This window comes from Labrus bergylta, chromosome 10 (genome assembly GCF_963930695.1).
Source record: "Labrus bergylta chromosome 10, fLabBer1.1, whole genome shotgun sequence".
Taxonomy (NCBI): Eukaryota; Metazoa; Chordata; class Actinopteri; order Labriformes; family Labridae; genus Labrus; species Labrus bergylta.
Window position 1 is genome coordinate 30840164 of NC_089204.1, and position 27500 is coordinate 30867663.

Sequence of the window (27500 nt, forward strand, 5' to 3'; positions counted from 1 at the left end):
AGACCAGAAAGACCAGAAAGACCAGAAAGACCCAGAAACACCCAGAAAGACCAGAAAGACCCAGAAAGACCAGAAAGACCCAGAAAGACCCAGAAACACCAGAAAGACCCAGAAACACCCAGAAAGACCAGAAACACCCAGAAAGACCCAGAAACACCCAGAAAGACCAGAAAGACCAGAAAGACCCAGAAAGACCAGAAAGACCCAGAAAGACCAGAAAGACCAGAAAGACCCAGAAAGACCAGAAAGACCAGAAAGACCCCGGACTGTCTCAAGCTTACATTCAGAGATTCTGTATCAAAAACTATTTCAACATGTGAAGAAGGAGAACACACTGATCTCTGTCCCTACAGTCACACACACACACACACACACACACACATACACACACACACACACACACACACACACACACACACTTGGTTACATAAACAGCAGTAAAGTCGGTGTGCGTGCGCAGGCTGTCATCAGGTAGTGATCCTGAATGGAGCACATAAAGCGAGCGGGCCGATAAGCCCCCCCCCATGTGCTCTCTCCCCCCCCCCCCCCCCCCCCCCCCCCATGTGCTCTCCCCCCCCCCCCCCCCCCCCCCCCCCCCCATGTGCTCGCCTCAGATTCAAATTTAGCTCTGCGTAGGGAATTGATGAGACACAGAGCTCAAAGCCAGAGTCTTCAAAGACGGCGGTTACACAAGATGCAAGGCGTCAAACCCACTTTGTAGTTGTCGGGTGAACGAGTGGGTTGTAGCTGCGCCGGGCGATACGGAGCAGAGCGCTGAAGTTACACCAAGGTTACAGCGAGAGAGGAAAAGTGATCTTTGTTCTGTTTTTAGAATGTCTGTAGTGGTGGGAGTCAGAGCTGCTCCATCAGGTTTCAAGGTGAAGGTCCCCTTTATCACTGCCATAAAACACGGCAGGTGTGGGAGGGAGAGCAGAGCTGGAACGCCGAGGGGGGGCGGGGGGGGGGGGGGGGGGGGGGGTGAGGAAGACAGAGCTGCTGGTAAAATAATGGAAGAGAGCGGTTTCATCACATTGAAGGGAGCGTTAAAGGAGCGCTGTTTGAAGAAATACACTTATTTATCTTCTTGTGATCAGACAGATCATCATACCCCTCTTCTTAACCTCAGATATGAATAGCAGCATTTAGCTTAGCATTAAGAAATAACTAGCCATGGGTATTAAACCAAGCCTCCAGTTTAGGTCAAACTTAAAGAAGCAGTATGTAGCTCTGCCCCCTAGTGTTTAAAATGAGTACTGCAGTCTAAATTCTAAACATCATAGAGAGCTGTCTCCCCCCTCCTCTCTAGAGTGGATGCTCACTCAGGTCACCATGTGGTGGACTCCCCCCCCCCCCCCCTCACTCAGGTCACCATGTGGTGGACTCCCCCCCCCCCTCACTCAGGTCACCATGTGGTGGACTCCCCCCCCCCCCCCCCCTCACTCAGGTCACCATGTGGTGGACTCTGAAGCTTCAGTGTTTTATCCAGCTCTGCATGGGTCTGTAAACCTTTCTGTGTTCTAACCTCTCTCCATTTTTCAAAAGCATCTCCAATATTGATCCTAGTTTGAGCACGTTTCTGCTCGTGGAGCTTATTAGAAACATGCAGAGGCTTTTTAGGTCGGGTACAATCACTTCTATCTGAACCACTTCTCTTCTGCATGTTTCTTTAACGTGCTTTATTTTCTACAGCAGTCTAGAAACCGTCAAGAACAAAAACCTCCAACAACATTTGAAAAATGTACCAACGTTAAGATGTTTGAATAAGATCTAGTTTGTTTTTATTGAGAGCGAACATGAAGTCATTTTCAGTGTTAGCATGACGGCACAGAAAGAGATATTTTAAAGTGAATCATTTGACTTCAGTTCGAGGTTTGTGCTGTTAGCTTAGCTACAGCTAACGACTTTAGAGCTCACACAGGTGATGTGGGAGGAGTCAACACCAACCAGCATCATCTGTAATGATCAAATGTTGCTGAACAAACTGTGAGAGCTGTTAGTTTATCCCCCTCCCTTTAGTCTTTATGCTAAGCTAACAGGCTGCTGAATCAAAGTATTCCTCCTTCAGAGTTAGCTCAATAAAGAACGTGTCATGGTGGTTATGAATGAAATGTCTGCAGCTCGTCCACTCGTCCACCTCGTCCACTCGTCCACTCATTTCTTGTTTCCTTGTTGTCATTTTGAAATCTGGTTTCACACGATGACCACGTCAACATTTCATTATCACACAGTAACGAGCTCTCTGAGTAAAACTGAGAGACTGGAGAGGAAGTAGAGGATTGCTTCATTCTTGCAGAGGCCCCACCTCCCCCCTCCTCCCCCCCCCCCCCCCCCTCCTCCCCCCAGCTTCCTGTGCAGCAGCATGGCCGCTCAACCTTTCCTTTCCCCGTTCGGAGCTCGGTCAGGCTCCAGAGCTCCCTCCTCCACATACATTATTTACACCCCCCCCCCCCCCCTCAGCTCAAAAGAATCAGGGCAGAGGGAAATAACACCACTGTATTACCTCCCCCCCCCCCCCCTCCACCCCACCTGCTCGCTCTTTTCTCACTCTGTGGGATGAAAATACAGCGCAGGGCTGCGACAATGGGAAACTCTGTGAGGCCCCCGCCCTCCCATTAATCCCCCTCTGACATGCCTCCCCAGGGCAGGGATTTGCTACAAGTCAATGCAGGAGAGACCTACAGTATGCAAAACAAGCCTGTCTGACTCGCTCGTTTCAAAGAGGCTGCACCGCCTGTGAGTGAGACAGGAAGGCAGATCAGAGAGAGAGAGAGAGAGACAGAGAGAGAGAGAGAGACAGAGAGAGAGACAGAGAGAGAGAGAAATAACTGCACACAGTCTGCTCAGTTAACCCCTTCCTCACCCTCCTGCGCACTGTGCGTCTCACTTCCTACATTACACTGATGACAGGATGACAACTGATGCTGAGCTCGGTGCTTTTCTTCTTCTTCTGTGTTTATAATAAATTCTCCTCCAGGACACGTTCGTGAGCTTAACAGGAAACAAACAGGAATTCACAGGTCATGTGACGCTCTCTCTCCTCTCAGAGCTGCTATTGAATTTCAGCCTTATCAGGGATCTAGTGATGAGGAGATAGGTGGGGGGGGGGGGGGGGGTGGAGGGTGGAGGGGTAGGATGACATTAGAGAGAAGCAGTCAGGGCGGTTGAGTGCTGGGGGGGGGGGTGGCTGTCCACACCCTGCAGCTCACTCACACAGAGAATGTAAACAACCCGGCTGCACATGGAGGGGGAGGGGGAGGGGGGAGGGGGAGGGGGGGGGGACAGGAAGGGTTCTGTTCATGCTGCTTTAAATGTCTGATTAAACACAGCAGCAGACATCGTGCTTTAGTGTCTCTTCATCGTGTGCAGGAAAAGGGAAACCAGAGCGTTCATAAAAACCATCATGAGCTTCATATGAAGACCTTCATACAGGTGACACTTCTCTTCTGTTAAAGGTGTTTAAACAATGAAGCATGAATGTTCATGTATGCAGCTGCTTCTGCAAGTGGAGAAATGTGAGAATAAAATGAAACTAATTGTGATTTATTTGATTTATTTTGATTATTCTTGGCTCAAAAATGAATTCAAAGTGTAGAAATGTAAAAACTAAATGAGAAATACTCGGGGTTTGTTATTAACATTCTGCTGCAGTGAGGTGAAGCAGCAGCCGAAGGAGCAGAGCGGCAGAGAAATGGAAAAACAGATGACAGTCAGGCATTGCCCCACAGAGGAGGAGAAATCCACCAGGATTTGTAGCCTGCTTTAGATTCACGTGATTGGCTCCACTGCTGCCTCCACCCCCCACCCTCACTTTTTTCCACCCATCCTCAGACCCTTTGAGATGGAAAAATGGGTCATCAGTGTGGAAGTTAATACTCCGAGCACGTACAGTGCTGCTTTATTTTAAGGACGTGCCTTGGACATTTTTTTCTCCCCCTCTCCCTCGCTGTGAGTGACACAGAGGAGGGGTAATTAATATACCATGTTGCTGCTGTGCACACAAGTGAAGAGCTGCTGCAGTCTTTATCATAGCTGCTGGCAGTGCCTGGACGTGTCTCATGTTTCTCTCCAGCTTTTCCTCTCCATGACAACGTACAGTAAGCTGCAGACTCTGCAGCCATGACATCAGCAGCAGAGACTCTGAGCATCATCGAGCGAAGGACAAACATGTTCCAAAACAGACGCAGGAGGACTCGAGGCCTCTGTGGACGCCCCACCTAACACTCAGTGATCACCAGCTCCGAGCTAACACTCAAACACAGAGCGCTGCTGCAGAGAGCTACGTGTAGCTGCCATAGCAACCACATACAACAGAGTTATTTCTGTCTCCTTTAACCTCCCAAACACAGCTGCTGCTCCTGATAGCTGCTCTGTGGATGTATGCCACTCGCTCTTCAGAGCAGTGTTTAAGCCTTGACATTCAGAGTGCAGGAACACAGCGAAGGTAATTACAGCTGTGCATATTGATGACAGGATCTTAATGAGCGCTGGAGCTCAGGCCATTAGAATATTCCCAGAACAACATCTGACATACGATCTGAATCTGTGCAAACCAATCACAAACACATCACACTGCTTTGGTTCTCTGCTCCTAATCCTGGATATGAATGACACCTCCAGTAGAGTTTTATTTCCTGCACCTGTAATAAAAGAACAGTGTGCACCTGTCACCGTGAGCACATTAGAGGAAATCAGTACAAACTGTTAAAACCCAGCCCTCCTGAGCACATGGTCTGTGTGCTGCAGGCACGGCCATTGTTATTGCTGTCAACAGGAACTGTTCAGCTCTCTCCATTCAGACGTCCTTCAGAGCAACAACACAGCAGTGTGTGTGTGTGTGTGTGTGTGTGTGTGTGTGTGTGTGTGTGGACGCAGCCTGGAGCAACACTGCCCCCTAATGCACGCCAAGAGCCTTCCTATAGTTTCCCTTTTTTCTTCCTCTGCATGTTTCCCTAGATATGAAGAGCTGACTCATAATCCATTCACACTCAAACAGGAACACAAAGAAGGAAACAGACTCCTCATTGATTCATGTTGTTCTCAGGGTTAATGACACGATTTGTCCTGTGTAAACACTGAACATCTGCTGAGTCATGCAGAAACAGGCCCGACCACATTCACTGTCTTCACATGGACACACACTCTCTCTCTCTCTCTCTCTCATTCATTACAGGTCAGATCCAGAGCAACGCAGCAGACGTAACTTACTTATAATCTCACAACAAGAACTAAAGCTGCAGAAACACCAGATTCCATCACACTGAATGTATGTGACACAGTGTCTGAAAAAGTTGTCACAAAAATAACTGAAAAGCTGAATGTGATGTACAAAACACTGAAACTGAAAAGACCAGAAAGAGATCATATCTGATGTTAACACGTATCGTTCTTTAAGCTGCTTTAATGTAAAACATGTTTTTAAAACGTTGGGACAGAGAGGATCACAAACTGCATCGTCTCCCTGCAAACAGATTTCTGCAGCTTCTCTGAACCTTTAATTCTGTTATTTACTGGAGACACCGCAGGAGACCCGCACTGCCCCCTGCTGGTGGTTAACACACATAACATATAGGCTGCACATATAACACAGCCAGGTACACTGAAACACTGAAACACACTGGTGACACCAAAGTGTACAACAGTCTATAAACCATGATAATATTTTATACAGTAATTGTTATAAGAAAGGTTGGAAAGCACTGAGCTGTTAGCAGTCTGATAGTAATGACTCATCACAATCTCTACATATTAATGTGACATTAAAACTGTTTGATTAGAAAGTCTTAAAGGGAAGTTAAAGTTGTTCAGCTCACTGATGCAGAACAGTTTTTTAAATATTCTTTATTTAACATTTTCAGTGAACAAACAAACATTTCACAATGACTCACAGCAGCATATTTAAAAAATATAACAGAAAACAACAAAACTAAAGTTTATAATAACCTGACAGAAATTAAAATAAATACATATAATTTAATTAAATACATTTAACATTTAATTAAATTAAACTGGCTTTAGCTAATCTAATACTCTAAGTGAATCTTACCTGGTGGCCAGACTTGGTATTGCAGCATCACATGAAGCATTTTTGATTTAACCATATATTTTAATTGACATTTTTTCCACAAACTTGTATTCACTGTGTTTATATTTCCATCTTTTATTTCCTCTTAATATTTATATTTATCTTCACGTCACTCCTTTGACTCCATGACGACAAACAGAAACATTCAGAAATAAAATAATAGTTCAGTGTTTCTGTTCTTCTAAGTAGGAGGAGTCAGGTTCTTACTGGTCGTCCTCCTCATAGCTGCTCTCTTTATTATATTTCTATCTCTCTTTTTCACCGTCTGTCCATGGAGCCCGGTCCCGTCCTGGACTCAGACAGTGACATGGCGTTATGGAGAGGCCTGTTCCTCGCTTGGTTTACTTTGTGATGGCGTGCAGTCTCTGGTCTCCCTCAGTGACCCCTCCTCTGTCTCCCTCTGCAGCCTGCAGGGGGCCGAGAGTTTATTTACAGGACAAGCTGCCAGCGGTGCTCTCTGTGGAGGCCTCTGAACCCCCCCCCCCAGCTCAACCTCCAACACAGTCTGCTATTTCTCTCCTCTGCCTCCCCAAAGGACACGTTAACAACGATTCACCACACACACACACACACACGGAAAAAGGAACATTGTCTGCACTTTAGTGCTCACTCCACATTTCTGGGCCAGCGTTCAGTTTTCACTCCTAATGTAGAAACCTAACCCCCCCCCCCCCTCCCGCTCTCGTTTCCTGGCAACCTGCAGGCCGGGCTGCTCTGGCCAGCAGCCTTTAGAAAAGCAGCTGCAGACAGGGATAAAAAATAATTACAGCTCTGTTTGTCTTCCAGGAGACTCGCTCTCGAGCTATGAGCTGCTCCACTTTCTGCACGCAGCACGAACACATCAAGTCCTCCTGCAGCAGCTGGAACTCAAACACTGAACTTTATGAACAGCAGGTCCTCCTGAGAGTCATTCATTAACACGACCAGGGTCAGGAAGAAACCTGAGTGACACCTTCATCCTGCTCCAAACATTTAAAGAATCCAGATGTTTTTAAACTCCACATGTGCACCACTACTGCCATCTACTGGAGAAAAGAAACTACACAAGCTTTGAGCGTGTTGACAGGTTTTATTTTTAGGATTTTACACACAGAAATAAATCCAGACAGAAAACCTGGAATAGAAAAATAACATTGAAGTGACATAAAAACAAGAACATTTGAGTTTCACTCTGTGGACTATTTACACATCTCAGCGATGTTCAGAGACTTTACACGTCTTTGTTTACACCGAGGACGAATCAGCAAAACAAAAAAACTCAGACAGGAAATAATTAAAAAGGAGATATGGATGGAAGGAGATGATAAGACTTCTCAGAGACGTCGCCTTCTTCAACCTCCGAGTGTCCTGACAGCTGATGTGCAAAGGTCGAGCGGTGTCGTAATCAGGCGCACACACACACACACACTCTCTCTCTCTCTACAGAACCATTCATTCCACGTCGTCTTCTGATAAAGATGCCGTGCTGACGAGTCGCTGAAAAACAGAAGAAAACATTGTTTACATGTGATCACGTTCACCTGCTCGTTAGCTGCAGAGTCGGTTTGTTCCAAAGATTTTAAGTCAGACATAAGAACATCAGGGCGCCGGTGGCCTACTGGTGAGTGCGCACGCCCCATGTACAGAGGCTTAAGTCATCCAAGCGGAGGACAAGCTTCATGTTTCTGTCTTAGAGGTGAAATAACCGAGAGCTACGGACACTCAGCACTCAGCTTTGGATGATTCTAAGATTGATCTTGCACCCTCTCTTGTCCCAGAGACCACAGGAGGAGACCGGGGGGTTTATGAGGGTGCTCTCTAACAAACAAACAAACAAACAAACAAACATGTCCCTGAGGTTTCCCCTGTGCGCCATGCTCACCTGGCTGATGCTGGGCAGTTTGGTGAGCAACATTTGGAACACTGGAGGAGGCAGCGTCTGCTGGAGGACCTGCAGCAGCTGCTGAGGCTGACCACACACAGCGATGGCGTTGGTCAGGTGGTCCACCCCGCTCTCAAACTCACCTGGAGGAGGGTCACAAAGGGTTAAGTGGACTTTAACATGAACAGAGGTGTAGGAGAATTATAAAGAGAGTTGGTATGAATCATTATAAAGTATGAAAGAAGCAATCAGTAAGATCTGTGGTGAAGAAATGATGATGAGACAGCTCTCTCCAATGTTTGAATTCAGACTGCAGTACCCATTTTCACCACTAGGTGTCAGAGTTACTGCTCCTGTGAATGTACAGTCCTCTGCTGTGTTTCATCTCATCCTTTCTTTGAAACCATGGCAACACAAACAGAAGTCCTGAGCACCAACTGGTGGTGAGTTTCTTTTTAATAAAAACTCATGGGAGCGTTTACGCCGACGTTCACCATCACAAACTGATGTCGCCGTTATTCTGACAAGCTTCATGTTTCTGTCTTAGAGGTGAAATAACCGAGAGCTACGGACACTCAGCACTCAGCTTTGGATGATTCTAAGATTGATCTCGCACCCTCTCTTGTCCCAGAGACCACAGGAGGAGACCGGGGGGTTTATGAGGGTGCTCTCTAACAAACGACCGAGGCCATGGATTAAGAAAGATCGTTGAAGACGCACGGCACACCGATAGCCTAGTGGTTAATGTGTGTGATGCATGTACAGAATCTCGAGTCCTTGAAAGTAACGGGCCCAGGTTTGAATCCGACCTTTGACCCCCACATGTCATTCCCCACTCCCTGACTCTTTCCACTGTCCTCTCTCTAAATAAAGGTATCAAATATAAATCTATAAATAAAACAGTGCTGCAGACTCAGACTCAGTATGTGAATCTGGTCTCTCTGGGCTTCCTGTAGAGCAGGGGTGCCCAACCTTTTTTAAACCAAGACCTACCAGACCAGTCTGCAGAGATCTACCAGTCCACATAGTGAGCCGTAGCCTTTACCGACAGCCTCCAAATGCATTTAATACTCACACAACAAACAGAAAATAGTTTCAGATATAATAAATGAGAGTTCTGTAAAAAATAATGCACATTTTTTAAACTCTTATTTTAGGGTAGGCTACATTTTAATATTACGTTTGTATTTATATCACATATGTTTTCCCCTTACTTTAGTTTACAACAAACAACTTTAATCTGTGTGGAGATGTTCACAGACTACAGCAGGCTGCTGTGAGATGATGTTGCTTTTGTTAAATTAGCTGCAGACACGGTGAGAGTGAACGGAGTAAAGTCCAACCGACCGTTTGACCGGGTCACGTGTGTTCACGCCTCGGTCCGTACGGATCAACTGTGTGCTGTAGCACTGAAAGTAAACAGGTTCGCGTGGTGGCTGGCGCTCCAGTGCAAGTGTGTGTGTGTGTATGTGTGTGTGTGTGTGTGTGTGTGTGTGTGTGTATGTGTGTGTGTGTATGTGTGTGTGTGTGTGTGTGTGCGTGCGTGTGTGTGCGTATGTGTGTGCGTTTGCGCTGTTTGTTGGTGTGTCTCGTCCCCCGCGATGCTCACAGTCATGACAGCAGAGAGGAGCAGAGAAAAGTAGCTGCAGCTTCATCAAATGTGCTTAATACTCGTAGCATAGTTTCTATGTATGACTTTTTGGTAAACATTTAGCCCCCGTGGTTTTACCTGCACTCTCTCTTGCGCGCGCGCTCTCTCTCTCTCTCTCCCCCGCTCGCTCATGCACGCAGCAATTTCATGAATAAATGAAAAATTAAATACAAACAGGTCGGAAGTATACTTGGCTCCCCACACAGGTATCGTGTGTGGGAAAAACTGCAATGAGATGAAATTGAAATCACTTTTCTATTTTACAATTGTATTTTATATTGACTAAACATCTCGATCGACTGAGAATCAGTCAGCGATCTACCTGTCGATCGCGATCGACTGTTTGGGCACCCCTGCTGTAGAGGATCCAGAACCTTCTAAACTTCATATTTAAACTCTTCATTCACCTTGTGATAAGAGCTCCTCCCCAAGCTGGATTTCCTCCAGGAAGAATTTCTGCACCGCTTCAGCGTCCTTCAGGTCCGGCAGCTTCAAGGGTCGACAGACACAGAGGGGTCAAAGATACAAACTTCAAGAAATAAAACTAACTGAAATTCAAGGGTTAACTTTCATGTCACCTTCGCCAGTCCAGACTGATCACCAGAAACATTCTGCTTCCTCCGACCTGCGAGAAATAAAAACACCTTCACACTTCATGTGACCGTATCTTTGACCACATATGAATCAATATGAAGAACTAACAGAAGTCTACACTAACAGATAGAAGTCTACACTAACAGATAGAAGTCTACACTCTAACAGATAGAAGTCTACACCCTTAACAGATAGAAGTCTACACGCTAACAGATAGAAGTCTACACCCTAACAGATAGAAGTCTACACGCTAACAGATAGAAGTCTACACCCTAACAGATAGAAGTCTACACCCTAACAGATAGAAGTCTACACGCTAACAGATAGAAGTCTACACGCTAACAGATAGAAGTCTACACTCTAACAGATAGAAGTCTACACTAACAGATAGAAGTCTACACTCTAACAGATAGAAGTCTACACGCTAACAGATAGAAGTCTACACGCTAACAGATAGAAGTCTACACCCTAACAGATAGAAGTCTACACGCTAACAGATAGAAGTCTACACTCTAACAGATAGAAGTCTACACTAACAGATAGAAGTCTACACTAACAGATAGAAGTCTACGCTAACAGATAGAAGTCTACACGCTAACAGATAGAAGTCTACACTAACAGATAGAAGTCTACACGCTAACAGATAGAAGTCTACACTAACAGATAGAAGTCTACACACTAACAGATAGAAGTCTACACACTTAACAGATAGAAGTCTACACTAACAGATAGAAGTCTACACTAACAGATAGAAGTCTACACACTAACAGAAGTCTACACGCTAACAGATAGAAGTCTACACGCTAACAGATAGAAGTCTACACACTTAACAGATAGAAGTCTACACTAACAGATAGAAGTCTACACGCTAACAGATAGAAGTCTACACACTAACAGATAGAAGTCTACACACTAACAGATAGAAGTCTACACGTTAACAGATAGAAGTCTACACACTAACAGATAGAAGTCTACACGCTAACAGATAGAAGTCTACACGCTAACAGATAGAAGTCTACACGCTAACAGATAGAAGTCTACACGCTAACAGATAGAAGTCTACACACTAACAGATAGAAGTCTACACACTAACAGATAGAAGTCTACACGCTAACAGATAGAAGTCTACACGCTAACAGATAGAAGTCTACACGCTAACAGATAGAAGTCTACACACTAACAGATAGAAGTCTACACTAACAGATAGAAGTCTACACGCTAACAGATAGAAGTCTACACACTAACAGATAGAAGTCTACACACTAATAGATAGAAGTCTACACACTAACAGATAGAAGTCTACACACTTAACAGATAGAAGTCTACACACTAACAGATAGAAGTCTACACGCTAACAGATAGAAGTCTACACACTTAACAGATAGAAGTATACACGCTAACAGATAGAAGTCTACACACTAACAGATAGAAGTCTACACACTAACAGATAGAAGTCTACACACTAACAGATAGAAGTCTACACACTTAACAGATAGAAGTCTACACTAACAGATAGAAGTCTACACGCTAACAGATAGAAGTCTACACGCTAACAGATAGAAGTCTACGCTAACAGATAGAAGTCTACACTAACAGATAGAAGTCTACACGCTAACAGATAGAAGTCTACACACTAACAGATAGAAGTCTACACGCTAACAGATAGAAGTCTACACTAACAGATAGAAGTCTACACACTAACAGATAGAAGTCTACACACTAACAGATAGAAGTCTACACGCTAACAGATAGAAGTCTACACACTAACAGATAGAAGTCTACACTAACAGATAGAAGTCTACACGCTAACAGATAGAAGTCTACACGCTAACAGATAGAAGTCTACACACTAACAGATAGAAGTCTACACACTAACAGATAGAAGTCTACACTAACAGATAGAAGTCTACACGCTAACAGATAGAAGTCTACACACTAACAGATAGAAGTCTACACACTAATAGATAGAAGTCTACACACTAACAGATAGAAGTCTACACACTTAACAGATAGAAGTCTACACACTAACAGATAGAAGTCTACACGCTAACAGATAGAAGTCTACACACTTAACAGATAGAAGTATACACGCTAACAGATAGAAGTCTACACACTAACAGATAGAAGTCTACACACTAACAGATAGAAGTCTACACACTAACAGATAGAAGTCTACACACTTAACAGATAGAAGTCTACACTAACAGATAGAAGTCTACACGCTAACAGATAGAAGTCTACACGCTAACAGATAGAAGTCTACGCTAACAGATAGAAGTCTACACTAACAGATAGAAGTCTACACGCTAACAGATAGAAGTCTACACACTAACAGATAGAAGTCTACACGCTAACAGATAGAAGTCTACACTAACAGATAGAAGTCTACACACTAACAGATAGAAGTCTACACACTAACAGATAGAAGTCTACACGCTAACAGATAGAAGTCTACACACTAACAGATAGAAGTCTACACTAACAGATAGAAGTCTACACTAACAGATAGAAGTCTACACGCTAACAGATAGAAGTCTACACGCTAACAGATAGAAGTCTACACGCTAACAGATAGAAGTCTACACGCTAACAGATAGAAGTCTACACTTAACAGATAGAAGTCTACACACTAACAGATAGAAGTCTACACACTAACAGATAGAAGTCTACACTTAACAGATAGAAGTCTACACTAACAGATGGAAGTCTACACGCTAACAGATAGAAGTCTACACTAACAGATAGAAGTCTACACTAACAGATAGAAGTCTACACTAACAGATAGAAGTCTACACGCCAACAGATAGAAGTCTACACACTAACAGATAGAAGTCTACACTAACAGATAGAAGTCTACACACTAACAGATAGAAGTCTACACTAACAGATAGAAGTCTACACGCTAACAGATAGAAGTCTACACTAACAGATAGAAGTCTACACTAACAGATAGAAGTATACACGCTAACAGATAGAAGTCTACACACTAACAGATAGAAGTCTACACTAACAGATAGAAGTCTACACTAACAGATAGAAGTCTACACACTAACAGATAGAAGTCTACACTAACAGATAGAAGTCTACACTAACAGATAGAAGTCTACACTAACAGATAGAAGTCTACACGCTAACAGATAGAAGTCTACACGCTAACAGATAGAAGTCTACACTAACAGATAGAAGTCTACACGCTAACAGATAGAAGTCTACACTAACAGATAGAAGTCTACACTAACAGATAGAAGTCTACACTAACAGATAGAAGTCTACACTAACAGATAGAAGTCTACACGCTAACAGATAGAAGTCTACACTAACAGATAGAAGTCTACACTAACAGATAGAAGTCTACACACTAACAGATAGAAGTCTACACGCTAACAGATAGAAGTCTACACGCTAACAGATAGAAGTCTACACACTAACAGATAGAAGTCTACACTAACAGATAGAAGTCTACACGCTAACAGACAGAAGTCTACACTAACAGATAGAAGTCTACACACTAACAGATAGAAGTCTACACTAACAGATAGAAGTCTACACACTAACAGATAGAAGTCTACACGCTAACAGATAGAAGTCTACACACTAACAGATAGAAGTCTACACACTAACAGATAGAAGTCTACACACTAACAGATAGAAGTCTACACTAACAGATAGAAGTCTACACACTAACAGATAGAAGTCTACACACTGACAGATAGAAGTCTACACGCTAACAGATAGAAGTCTACACACTAACAGATAGAAGTCTACACTAACAGATAGAAGTCTACACACTAACAGATAGAAGTCTACACTAACAGATAGAAGTCTACACCCTAACAGATAGAAGTCTACACGCTAACAGATAGAAGTCTACACTAACAGATAGAAGTCTACACACTAACAGATAGAAGTCTACACGCTAACAGATAGAAGTCTACACGCTAACAGATAGAAGTCTACACTAACAGATAGAAGTCTACGCTAACAGATAGAAGTCTACACACTAACAGATAGAAGTCTACACACTAACAGATAGAAGTCTACACACTAACAGATAGAAGTCTACACACTAACAGATAGAAGTCTACGCTAACAGATAGAAGTCTACACACTAACAGATAGAAGTCTACACGCTAACAGATAGAAGTCTACACGCTAACAGATAGAAGTCTACACGCTAACAGATAGAAGTCTACACTAACAGATAGAAGTCTACACGCTAACAGATAGAAGTCTACACTAACAGATAGAAGTCTACACACTAACAGATAGAAGTCTACACTAACAGATAGAAGTCTACACCCTAACAGATAGAAGTCTACACGCTAACAGATAGAAGTCTACACTAACAGATAGAAGTCTACACACTAACAGATAGAAGTCTACACGCTAACAGATAGAAGTCTACACGCTAACAGATAGAAGTCTACACGCTAACAGATAGAAGTCTACACTAACAGATAGAAGTCTACACGCTAACAGATAGAAGTCTACACTAACAGATAGAAGTCTACACGCTAACAGATAGAAGTCTACACGCTAACAGATAGAAGTCTACACACTAACAGATAGAAGTCTACACGCTAACAGATAGAAGTCTACACGCTAACAGATAGAAGTCTACACGCTAACAGATAGAAGTCTACACACTAACAGATAGAAGTCTACACTAACAGATAGAAGTCTACACACTAACAGATAGAAGTCTACACACTAACAGATAGAAGTCTACACTAACAGATAGAAGTCTACACGCTAACAGATAGAAGTCTACACGCTAACAGATAGAAGTCTACACGCTAACAGATAGAAGTCTACACGCTAACAGATAGAAGTCTACACGCTAACAGATAGAAGTCTACACGCTAACAGATAGAAGTCTACACTAACAGATAGAAGTCTACACACTAACAGATAGAAGTCTACACTAACAGATAGAAGTCTACACACTAACAGATAGAAGTCTACACACTAACAGATAGAAGTCTACACTAACAGATAGAAGTCTACACACTAACAGATAGAAGTCTACACACTAACAGATAGAAGTCTACACTAACAGATAGAAGTCTACACACTAACAGATAGAAGTCTACACACTAACAGATAGAAGTCTACGCTAACAGATAGAAGTCTACACACTAACAGATAGAAGTCTACACGCTAACAGATAGAAGTCTACACACTAACAGATAGAAGTCTACACCCTAACAGATAGAAGTCTACACTAACAGATAGAAGTCTACACACTAACAGATAGAAGTCTACACTAACAGATAGAAGTCTACACACTAACAGATAGAAGTCTACACTAACAGATAGAAGTCTACACACTAACAGATAGAAGTCTACACACTAACAGATAGAAGTCTACGCTAACAGATAGAAGTCTACACACTAACAGATAGAAGTCTACACACTAACAGATAGAAGTCTACACCCTAACAGATAGAAGTCTACACGCTAACAGATAGAAGTCTACACACTAACAGATAGAAGTCTACACTAACAGATAGAAGTCTACACACTAACAGATAGAAGTCTACACTAACAGATAGAAGTCTACACTAACAGATAGAAGTCTACACTAACAGATAGAAGTCTACACACTAACAGATAGAAGTCTACACGCTAACAGATAGAAGTCTACACCCTAACAGATAGAAGTCTACACCCTAACAGATAGAAGTCTACACTAACAGATAGAAGTCTACACGCTAACAGATAGAAGTCTACACCCTAACAGATAGAAGTCTACACACTAACAGATAGAAGTCTATCTGGCACCTCTCCAGCTACCAGACCAACTTCCATAATAGGTCCGCAACAGGACTTGAACCGGCGACCCTCTGGTTCCCAACCCAAGTCCCTACAGACTGAGCTACTGCCCTTAAAAATCTGAAGAAATCTGAATTTGAGGGACTTTTGATTCACTTTGTTTGAATTCTTAAAATGTTTAGGCTTTAATAAAAACATTGAAGGGTTAGGGTGGGTTTTTTTTAACCACGTGTTACAGGTTAAACACGTGGCTCACCCTAACGTGTTATTTTACTTTGAAAGTCTCCACAGGAAACACATCCAATCATATAAATAGTTTTTATAAAAGGCGACAGAAACATTTAATATAATTATAAACACTTTTATAAAAACAGAATTATTAGTCAGCTTTAGAATAATACTGTTAAAACTGAAGTCACGTTTCTTAAACGAGTTATCGCGAGAGTAGGACAATTAAGATAAAGTGAATGTTTCTCTTCTTTTCTCCCTCAGTTATAAAATAAAATAATGTATTAAATCTATCACATTAACACTTTAAGTCAGACTTTAGATGAATTTAAATGAATGTTTGTTATTTAACCTTCACGCTGTCTCAACACTCACGTTCCCGCAGTTTGTCTTTGAATCTCGGGTCACTTCTTCTCTTTCTGTCGAAATAAAAACAATAAGCGATGAAAACGGCTCCACACAGGCCGACCAGCAGAGCTCCACTCCGGCTCATGGTGAGGACAGCACGACGACCACCACACAGCAGCTAACCGTTAGCCTGTTGCTAAGGAAGTGGGCGAGCGGAAATCATGCACGACGCATGCGCATTGTCGACGGAACAACCGTTTTATTTTTTTAAATAAACTTTACTGAGAATTGTCTTTTTTTGTTTAACTTGCAGAAACGTTAGAGGACCTGTCGTTATAACATTTATCATTTCTGAATTCATACCTTTATATTTATGATTTAAAAATAAAACCTACGGGGTCCCTGAAGTCCCAAAAAGTAAAACAATATTTTTGTTCTTCGCACAAGACAGCAAGACGCATGCGCAATGTCGACGGAACAAGCTTTAAACAAACTTTACTGATATTTGTAATTTTTTAGTTTAACCTGTGGAGACGTTAGATCAGTGTTTTCCAAAGTGTGGCTCCTGACCCCGCAAGGGGACGCCAGCAAGGCCGCCCATGGCTAACTCAAGAGTTAACCAGGAGGCTAGTGTTAGCTAATAAATCAAATCAGACGCTGAAGGGCCCCGTCACCTTTCAGGGGTCAAACTAATGCAGGTTCCACAGTGGGCACTAAGGGGGTCACAGAAACCTGGAGGGACTAATCTGTGTCCTGTTTCAGTTTTAAGATGTTATAAAAATATAAGAATTCATCTGAACTGTTGATTATAAAAGACGTCTCCTCTCGTCTCGCTCTCAATGAAACGGCGTGGAGAAGAAGTGAGCGGACTCAGCGAGTACTTCACAAACTATGGCATTTATTTCAAACAGAGGCTTCTGCTTTGCTTACATTTTTACAATAAATTACACATCGACCATCATCAGATGAGCCTAATAAATACTATCGAGCATTTCATCAACGAGCTCCTTTACTCTCTTCTTCTATGACCTTTAAAGTTTTCATACAGCTTCAGCATCCAAACATCGCCGTCCTCCAACGAGCTCCAAAAACAAACTAAACAAGAAATAAAAAAGAACATAAAAGAAGTGAAACATCAGGAAACATGCTGTCACTCTCAGTATTTACACACTAACTACACTTCAACCTGTACACAAACGTACACGTTATTTATTAAATAGCTCGACTCAAACACTCAATATACAAATGTAGAACAAAAGCAAACAGTTACATGGTGGTACAGCGAGTCTGTACAAACAGAGAAACATTTACAAGATGTTCACCTCCAGGCAGCTCACACAACACCAAACACAACCAGACTTTTATTTTGGTAGGGATGAGCATGACAGGAAATGGATGCCGATAATGAGCGAGTAAAGTTCATGTTGTTGAAACACAGCGTCTTCTTTTCATGCTGCGTCGTCGTACGGCTGCTGTCGCTTTAACAGAGTCAGCTGTTCATGATGTCACTGATCAAAACACAAAACATCATTTTAAAGACTGATGACACATTTCATTCTGTCACAAAGTCAGAAAACCATCAGACTGTTCGCCGCTCGCCCACGCCGCTCGCCCACGCCGCTCGCCCACGCCGCATCCAGTGGTTTCTGAGGAGCCTCTGATTGGACACGAGGATCAGGATTAAAAAGTAGTGTCCGTCCTCAGAATGTCCCGTGGTAACGAAAAGGCACTACAGTATCATTCCACGTTTAACCATCGAGGAGATGGTCCTTAACCCCGCCCATCAACACCTGTGAAGAGCCCCGCCCACCACGTGAGCAGCTTTGTTTACATGAAGTAGAGATGTTCCCACACCGCTCGTTCACCGCTCAGTTACCTGGCTCAGGTAAACAGAATTAATGATGAGATCATCACACAAACAAACCCTAACAGAGAGCAGCTTCCTGTCCAGAGAGCAGCTTCCTGTGAGCAGCTTCCTGTCCAGAGAGCAGCTTCCTGTGAGCAGCTTCCTGTCCAGAGAGCAGCTTCCTGTGAGCAGCTTCCTGTCCAGAGAGCAGCTTCCTGTGAGCAGCTTCCTGTCCAGAGAGCAGCTTCCTGTCCAGAGAGCAGCTTCCTGTGAGCAGCTTCCTGTCCAGAGAGCAGCTTCCTGTGAGCAGCTTCCTGTCCAGAGAGCCCTCTCTGCTGTCGCTATGGTAACACATCTACTTTTGACTGAGTGTGGACAGAGACACGTGGCACGGTGACATTTCCTGCGTCCTCGATGCTAGTTTGGCAGTGTTCCTCGAACGCCTCACGGTGACACGGCGAGCTCAGACTGCACGGCGCTGAGCACACAGAATCATCTCTCAGCAGAACGACTTCATCAAATGGAAACAAATTATTGCTCGCAAAAACAATTCGTAGAAATGTTCAGTAAGCGCTAAAAGACAAATCTGGATTTTCAAACGAGCGTCTTCGTCCTCCACTTCAGAGAGGAAACAGTCGATAGAAAATAGTGCTTGTTTCTTGATTAGTCTCTGGTCTGGTTTTTGTGCCCCAGTAGTTAAGAGTCTGCAGGTCGACTCGTCCATCCAATCGGAGGGGAGAGGGGGCGGGGCCCCGGCTGCTGGTTAAGTGCTTAGTGCGGTGTGTTAGTCTCCGTCCTGTCACCTGCACTCCACTGAAACACCAGAGTTCTGAGACGAGGAGGAGGAGGAGGACACCGGGGGGTCGGCCAGCGTCAGCATGACGGCTGCGGTCAGCGAGCTGGAGGACGGCGAGGACGAGGAGGAGGAGGAAGAGGAAGCAGCCACGGTGCCTGAAGGTCGGAGACAAGAGAAGGTTAGAGACGTGATGCAGGAGGAGACAGAGGAACGCTATTCTCACAACAAAATATCTAGACCATTTCAGGAGGACTGTCCCCGCCCCCCCAAGTCTCAGGGGGGGGGGTCTCCTGAGGCGTGAGGCTCCTCTATATGTGACAGTTTTTATATTTAATGGATCTGATTCTAAACGAGTCCTCAGTGACAGAATGAGGACAGAGCGAGGACAGAGTGAGGACAGAGCGAGGACAGAACGAGGACAGATGGAGGACAGAACGAGGACAGATGGAGGACAGAGCGAGGACAGAACGAGGACAGAGCGAGGACAGAACGAGGACAGAACGAGGACAGAGCGAGGACAGAACGAGGACAGATGGAGGACAGAACGAGGACAGATGGAGGACAGAGCGAGGACAGAACGAGGACAGAGCGAGGACAGAGCGAGGACAGAGCGAGGACAGAGCGAGGACAGAACGAGGACAGAGCGAGGACAGAACGAGGACAGAACGAGGACAGAATGAGGACAGAGCGAGGACAGAGCGAGGACAGAGCGAGGACAGAACGAGGACAGATGGAGGACAGAGCGAGGACAGAACGAGGACAGAGCGAGGACAGAACGAGGACAGAACGAGGACAGAGCGAGGACAGAACGAGGACAGATGGAGGACAGAACGAGGACAGAACGAGGACAGAGCGAGGACAGAACGAGGACAGAACGAGGACAGAACGAGGACAGATGGAGGACAGAACGAGGACAGAACGAGGACAGATGGAGGACAGAACGAGGACAGAGAAACAGGAGAACTCGTTCAAATCATTTGAAATATGATGTCTGATGCTAGTGACGGTGGCTAATGTTAGCTTTCCTCCCATGGCTGCTCGCCGTCTCTCCTGACTGACTCCATCAGAGACCAGGGGGTCTGAAACATCCTCTAAAGGTCTCCTACAGGGTGTTAGACCTACATGCTACAGATCCATGAAGGGGGGTAAACCCCTTAAGGTCACCTGTGGTGCTCTGTTAAGACCCAGGAGGAAGTCTGTCTGACGAAGGAGGAAGTTCTCTGACTGTAAATATGTTTAAGAATATCTTCTGTAACCAACGACTCACTTTCCCGCTCTTTCTTCTTCATGCGTTTCCGCCGCCGGTCGATGGACGCCACCTCAGACTTGAGGGAGAGGTAGTGGTTCCTGATGTCCTGCAGCTTCTCCTGAAGGAACGAGATCCTCTCCAGGCTGCTCATCTTCTCCAGGTCGGCTGCGAGGGACAGAAACACGCAGGTTGAAATCAGGACAGAAAGCGATGTGATTGGATGATTTAAAGCCGGCTTCTCATTGGACACTTACACATCTGGAAGCTCCACTTGTAAACACGAGGAGATCTCCCGTGGCTGTCTCGGTGCTGCGCGTGCTCGCCGTCGCTCTGCTTGTGGTACTTATGGCTCGAGGGAGGAGATCGTCCGTGACATTTAGGTGAAGCGGCGGTCTTTACGTCTGGCGTGCTGTTCTTAGGCGCCGTTGGTTTGGCGATGGTCTCGACCACGGACTGGTCCTCGCTGTCGCTGCTGTTGGCTGGAGGAGAGAAGGGAAGGTGTGATCAATTAGGTTCTCTGGAAACGCCTTTTATGACATTCAAAAAATGGTAGTTGACTTCCTGTTGACATTACATGATGACTTCCTGTTGACATTACATGATGACTTCCTGTTGACATTACATGATGACTTCCTGTTGACATTACATGATGACTTCCTGTTGACTTTTTTGTAGTTCTCGTCATGCTCAACATAACTACAAATGTCGGCAAAAAAAAATTACTAGTAAAAATCAAAAGGGGGCGCCGTTGAGCCATTTAGCTTCACACTCGTACAGAAACACGAACATATGAATATTTCACTCTCTCTCGATCTGGGTGAAAAACTTTAAAGCCTCAAATCAGAGATTTATTTGTGCAAAGGAAAACCACGACTAACAACTCCTTTCATTCCAATAGGCTCCTCCCACCCACAGTGCTCTGATTATTTTATATTCAGACTTTGATGATTGTAAATCTTTGTCACGTTTTAAAGGATCCTTACAGAGATCGTGTTTTCACAACGAGGAAAATCATTCCTGAGGTGAAAGAAGCCGCTCTGTGAGGACGCCGTCTCCTCTCTTACCTGACTTCCTGTTCTTCTTGGGAGGCACGCCGAGGCTCTTGCGGTTTGGTTTGTGTTTCTTTGCGGCGGCAGCGGCAGCAGCGGCCTGAGATTCTTTCTGACGCTTCTGACTGGCAGACGCTGAAAAGGAAAGGCAGAGACGGCGGTGAGGAACAGACGTTTGTCTTCTAACTTTGAAAGATTTGAACCGTGCTCGGTACCTTTGGACTTGTGCTCGCCGTCCTGCTGGCTGCTGCAGCTGCTGCTGCTGTTACACGACAGGCTGACGTCGAACACCTTGGAGGGGGAGGCGGCGCCTTCGTCCTGGGGGAGGTCGTGCAGCTCGCCGCCAAGACTCTCCACTTCCACCGTGCTGCTGTCCGTCTCGCTGCGCCCGCCAGCTGCTTCCTCCTGTGGCGGACCTGGGGGGAGGGCGTCAGAAAGCGGCTCTGAAGGCAAGGCGGCGGGCAGCGTTGGTGGCGGGGAGGCGGGCGGCGGTTGAGCGGCGTCCTCCACGGCGCTGCCACCTCCTGACGGGGACTCGGGAGTGGTTGGCGGCGTGTTGAGCACAGAGTTGCTGCCGCTGCTCGGGAACTCCTGCAGTTTGTCGTTCTCCATCGGCTCCTCTGACGCCTCGTCCTCCGGGCCGCCGTCCTGCTCGCCGTCCTGCTCGCCGCTCGGGTCCTCCAGACACGAGGGCATGGGAGGCGGCGGCGAGTTGGCCTCCGTGTCTGAGTCAGAAAACAACTCTTTGAGGGTCTTCTTGGGCCACTGCGCCTGGATGCTGGACCACACGTCCTTCTGACCTTTGGAGCGGACCGCCGGCCGCTCCTCCACGGGTCCCGATGGTTTCGCTCTTTTTTCAGGAATCTCCCAGAATCCCGCCTGTCGGCCCGCTTTGCTCTTCTCCTTCATCCCGTTGTACTTCTTTGAAGGGGGACCTTTGGTTTTTGGCCGACTGCGCTCGCTCTCGCCCGCCTGAGACTTGGTCGCCGCGACGCCTTCGTCGTCTGAGCTGCTGCTCTCGTCCCCGGGAGGAGCGGGCGCCCGTGGAGATCCGGCGGGGAGCCAGTCGGCGCTCCGGGTGCTCCTGGTCTTGGTTTTGGATTGTCCTTTAGGCGGTCTCTCTGCTGCAGGGTCAGACTTCCTCTTCCGGCTGCTTGCCTCTCCCTCTAACTCGGGTTGGCTCCTTCGCTTCCCGGCGTCCGAGCTCTCCGCCGCGGCCGGGTCGAGGGTCTTTCCTGAGTTTGGGGGGGGTTTGGGTCCTTCGGGGGGGGGGCTGCTCTCCCAGCGCTCTGAGGTCTGTGGGGGCTCGGGGGCCTTTCTGCCTCTGCAGCCCGGGTGATCCTCTTCATTGTGCTCGTCGTCGTCATGCTCGCTCTCGTCTGTGGACACCTCGGAGGCTGAAACAGAAGAAGAAGAGTGAGAGCGAGACGACAGGAAGCGCGTCACAGAGTGAGCGAGCGCTACAAGCTAACGAAGGTTGCTACCTTGCAGGCCATTGAGGATAGAAGTAATTTCTATAGACTTGACGGGAGACTGCTGAGTCCCTTTGTCCTCACCCTCGTCCATCTTAGAAAACACATCCTGACTCAGGCCGTTTTTGGAGCGTGGGAGGCGGTTGGGCGGGCCGAGCACGTCTCTGTCAGTGAGCCTCTCCAGACGCTCGCGCTCCCTCTCCGCCTTGTTCTGAGGGGACAAACAGTCAGAGGTTAACGTCCTCCAATCAAAACCAGGCTCAAGTCCAACAGTTAGAGCGCTGCACGCTCAAACTGATGTAAATCTAAATAAACTAATATCAAACAGAATCAAATGAGCACTGATGCATCATGGGGGATGTGATGTACGCAGGCTAAAGAAGTCCAACGCCATGCAAAAGATCTGCGTTTTATTTGGTTCAAAAGAAAGCAAACAAACAAACTCATAGGCCCACCCAGGTGCATGCTGGTCCTCTACCTGCCTCTGGTGCCCACAGTGTTACAACAATACCAATGCAAAACTAAATTTACTAAACAAATAACTAGCAAAAGAAAATATTACCCAAAATCTAAAACATGTAGAATCATTCAATAAACAACAACTCCCAAATATCAGTGAACTAAATCCCAAAACTAATTCAACAACAATTCAACTCTCACCTTTATTTTTTTGCGGTGTTTTATTTTTTGAACGTTCTTATTGGCCGGACGCACGATCTTATCCGCTTTGATCCATTCATCGTATCTGAAGAGAGAGGACACAGAGAGGGGGGGTTGGGGGGGGGGGGGGAGGGGGGGGTTGGTGAGTGGCTCAGATCTCAGGTCTCACAGCACCCAGCACACCTCTACTGTCTGACCCCAGCACACAGGAAGTGTTCCCATGGTGTAATGTGGAAACAGACAAACCTTCACGATGAAGAAAGAAACAATATTTAGAGCGAGCACCACACATCATGTTCCACACAGTTCAGCACCACGGGAACTACGAGCTACGTTTGGGTCGTATGAGGAGAAATGAAACGTTTCACGACATCGCACACGACACACACAGAGAACATCCCACTGTCTTTAGAGTGCTAGAGGACCACACAACGACATGAGACAATGAGATGCTGGTTGCACTAGTTAACCTCCGTGTCATGGTACCCTAACACTCTAGTTAGCTCTGCTTGAACCCTGACCCGCTGGGGAGGGGGGAGAGGGTCGGGAGGTAGAGGTGAGTGAAGCAGTTCACATCAAATTATGAAGCTTTGAAAGAGTTCAAATTGAGGCTGTCTGTGGAGTTAGAGACAGACAGCTGGGGGACAGACAGACAGGGGGTTCAGTCAAAGTGTGGAAGCTGAGGAATGATCCACATCAAGCCCAAAACTCAATTCTGTTTCTGCCACTAGATGGCGCAGTGTTCTCCACAATCAGAGTACTGACTGAAGCAGAATTGGGAGGAAGGGATGTAGGACACCTGTGTAGAGGTGGTCCCTGTCAGATTAAATATGTCTCTTTTTTCAGGGTGAATATAGACGTTAGGTGATTTGTCCCCAGGTCCTGTCTTACCTGACGTTCCAGCCACAGTAGTGCACCAGGTAGAGCACCTCTCCCCCCTCCACGTCTGCCTCTTTCACAGTGGCCTCGTACGTCTTCAGATTGCGGCCTCGCCCATACCTCACCTGCACCTTCATCCCCGGGGGGTAACACTCAAACTCCTCCCCTTCCTGACCTTCCTGACTGCTGTCATCCCTGCAAGAAAAACAGTTCAGCACTTCCTGGCCCTAGGCTGCCCCACAGAGCCCCCGCCCACCCCCGTTTCCCCCCCAGCCTCGCTGCCTGCTTCCTGCTTCTAATCAATCTGCTGCCCCCTCAGCGTCCCTGACCCATTACAACTCTAGACCCTGACCTAGACACAAACATTAACTTCTTCTTCTCTGCTCTACTGTAACCTTCAGCAGCTGATCACAGAACAGTTAAACATCATTCATGAGGATTAACTCTACAGTTAGCTGTTAGCTAACAGTTAGCTGGCTAACCCCACACACACACACACACACACACACACACACACACACACACACACACACACACACACACACACACACACACACACACACACACACACACACACACACACACACACACACACACACACACACACACACACACACACACACACACACACACACACACACACACACACACACACACACACACACACACACACACACACACACACACACACACACACACACACACACACACACACACACACACACACACGGTGTGAAACAAAGCAGCCACAAGGGGGAGCTAGAGGGAAACAGTCAGGAGATGTCGAAGCTGGAGGGCGGTGCAGTGAGTGGTGTGAGGTGCGGGAGCCACAGGAGCCACAGGGGGCGGGTTAGCGCAGCGAAGAAGCACGCAGGCAGCGCAGCAACTTAAAGCAAGACTACGGCGCCTGGAGGAAGCACCGCGAGCAGATCCAATCAGCTGCCAGAAAAACAACGACCACAACAACAACAACTGCTCCAAACAATCCTCTGAGGGAGCTGAGGGCCGACTCTGAACAACAACAAGAGGAAGGAGGAGGAGCCACAGGACGCTCTCTCAGACTGCTGACTCATCGTTTCTCTCCGAACATCAGGCGCTGTGTAACACGCTTAACGTGAGGAACAAACACCTGAAACTGTTTGAAACTGTTTCCATCAACACAAAGTTACCTCTCCTCAAACGCTGAATCAATCAGCTGTTTGATGAACTGACACAAACTTATGAAGTGATTCAAAGCTGTGTGGATTTTATGTTTCCCTTCTTTTATGGCTTTCAGATTGTTTTGGGTCATTTACACTCAGGTGTATTTTTACCTGTTCAGGTGTGCAGCAGGACGGAGACAAACATTCATCATCACTTTGTTTCACATTTTATTTCCAATTATGTTCTCATCATTCTTAAGTTTTACAAGTTTTTAGAGTTTTTAGACTTTTCCCTCATTGATGAATATCTAATGTTCCTCATGTCTTTCAGGAGCCACCTAGTGTTTAAAATGAGTACTGCAGTCTAAATTCTAAACATCATAGAGAGCATAGAGTGCCCGCTTCCATCGCTGCAACACCTGTTGGTTTGACCTGATAACTGCTCTCATATCTGGCAAACCAAGGGGCGTCCAAAACGGCCGTGTGGGGGGGTCACCTTAAAAGCGCCTACCTGCTCTGGTCCAAACGGTTCCAGAGCATTCAGGAGCAGAATCTAAAGTTAGAAGGAGGACATACTGGCTGCTGCATTGTTGTCAGAGAAGCCAGCACTTCAACATAGCATGTTTCCTTAATGATCAGATAGTAAGATACCTTTATCATCTCTCACTACACATCTCACTGATTGGACCTTTAAATACAGACATATTTTAAAACGCTGCAGTGTTCGATGTTCATACAAAACATGAGCTGCAAATTGTAAAACACAAGCACCTCGCCCGATGAAGCTCTGACACCGAAATGTTGCCAATAAGTGTTTGTTTGTTTTTGATGGACACATCGCTCTCCTCTGCACCTCTCCTTGAAATTCTGTGAGGATCAGGAAACGTATGATCAGCATGTTGACAGCAGGTGACACTGGAGAGGTATGAACCGCCCTCAAGTTCAAACACACAAACATCACTGCATCACTCTATGACATCATGTGTTTCAGCTTCAGTCAGAGGGGGGGACTCAAACCAATGGCGGCTGCAGAGAGGACTACAGCCTCCGTACATGGGGCGCAACATAACCACCACTAGGCCATCAGACGCCCCAGTTGGAATCATCGTTTTCTAGCCCTGTAGTCCAAATGACCCTAAACACAGAGAGAGAGAGAGAGAGAGAGAGCGAGAGAGCGGGCGAGCTCTGAACCAAACCACAAAACATCCGACTCTCTCTCTCTAAAGACACTGAAGCCTCTGAAGCATCTAGTGTGCTAATGCATCAGTGACAACACTCACACACACATGGAACATTTAATCAAGCTGAACATCAAAAAGCAAAGAGAGAGAGAGACAGATAGAGGGAGAGAGAGAGAGAGAGAGAGAGAGACAGAGAGGAGAGACAGAGAGAGAGACAAAGAGAGACATATAGAGAGAGAGAGAGACAGAGAGAGAGAGACAGAGAGAGACATAGAGAGACAGAGAGAGAGGGAGAGAGAGAGAGAGAGACAGAGAGAGAGAGAGAGAGAGAGAGAGACAGAGAGAGAGACAAAGAGAGACATATAGAGAGAGAGAGAGACAGAGAGAGAGACAAAGAGAGACATAGAGAGAGGGGGAGAGAGAGACAGAGAGAGACATATAGAGAGAGAGAGAGAGAGAGAGAGAGACAGAGAGAGAGACAAAGAGAGACATAGAGAGAGGGGGAGAGAGAGACAGAGAGAGACATATAGAGAGAGAGAGAGAGAGAGAGAGAAGAGACAGAGAGAGAGAGAGAGAGACAGAGAGAGACAGAGAGAGACAGAGAGAGAGAGAGAGAGAGACAGAGAGGAGAGAGAGAGAGAGAGAGAGAGACAGAGAGAGAGAGAGAGACAGAGAGAGATGAGAGAG

General features: G+C 45.9%; 2 protein-coding genes and 2 non-coding genes across 4 annotated transcripts in view; all 4 read right to left on the bottom strand.

Moving 5' to 3' along the window:
* Positions 1–7131: 7131 nt before the first annotated feature.
* Positions 7132–16751, bottom strand: tomm20a (translocase of outer mitochondrial membrane 20). Its single transcript, XM_020626746.3, has 5 exons — positions 16567–16751; positions 10173–10219; positions 10002–10083; positions 7944–8086; positions 7132–7558 (listed from the first exon to the last, which is right to left on the bottom strand). The coding sequence occupies exons 1-5, from the start codon at positions 16682–16684 to the stop codon at positions 7514–7516; spliced, it is 435 nt and encodes a 144-aa protein (XP_020482402.1). The 5' UTR covers positions 16685–16751; the 3' UTR covers positions 7132–7513.
* LOC114918347 (small nucleolar RNA SNORA14) lies at positions 7745–7878 on the bottom strand. Its single transcript, XR_003806942.1, has one exon. It is a non-coding gene; the product is annotated as a small nucleolar RNA SNORA14 (small nucleolar RNA).
* Positions 8480–8613, bottom strand: LOC114918348 (small nucleolar RNA SNORA14). Its single transcript, XR_003806943.1, has one exon. It is a non-coding gene; the product is annotated as a small nucleolar RNA SNORA14 (small nucleolar RNA).
* A 666-nt stretch (positions 16752–17417) lies between the features above and the next one.
* The window catches only part of arid4b (AT-rich interaction domain 4B), a 38270-nt gene continuing 28187 nt past the window's right edge, over positions 17418–27500 (bottom strand). The window contains 8 exon segments of the mRNA XM_065959797.1: positions 17418–19336; positions 20449–20595; positions 20685–20909; positions 21495–21614; positions 21695–22876; positions 22964–23162; positions 23612–23696; positions 24503–24685. Coding sequence (XP_065815869.1) covers positions 19185–19336; positions 20449–20595; positions 20685–20909; positions 21495–21614; positions 21695–22876; positions 22964–23162; positions 23612–23696; positions 24503–24685 — 2293 coding nt within the window. The 3' untranslated portion in view covers positions 17418–19184.

Bases quoted from the DNA above. Each gene is read 5' to 3' on its own strand.
- tomm20a (XM_020626746.3), bottom strand. From the start codon at position 16,684: ATGAGCCGGAGTGGAGCTCTGCTGGTCGGCCTGTGTGGAGCCGTTTTC. The intron at 10,220-16,566 runs GTGAGTGTTGAG...TATTTCTCGCAG, and splicing joins CAAAGACAAACTGCGGGAAC to GTCGGAGGAAGCAGAATGTT. The intron at 8,087-10,001 runs GTGAATGAAGAG...ACCCTCCTCCAG, and splicing joins GGAGGAGCTCTTATCACAAG to GTGAGTTTGAGAGCGGGGTG.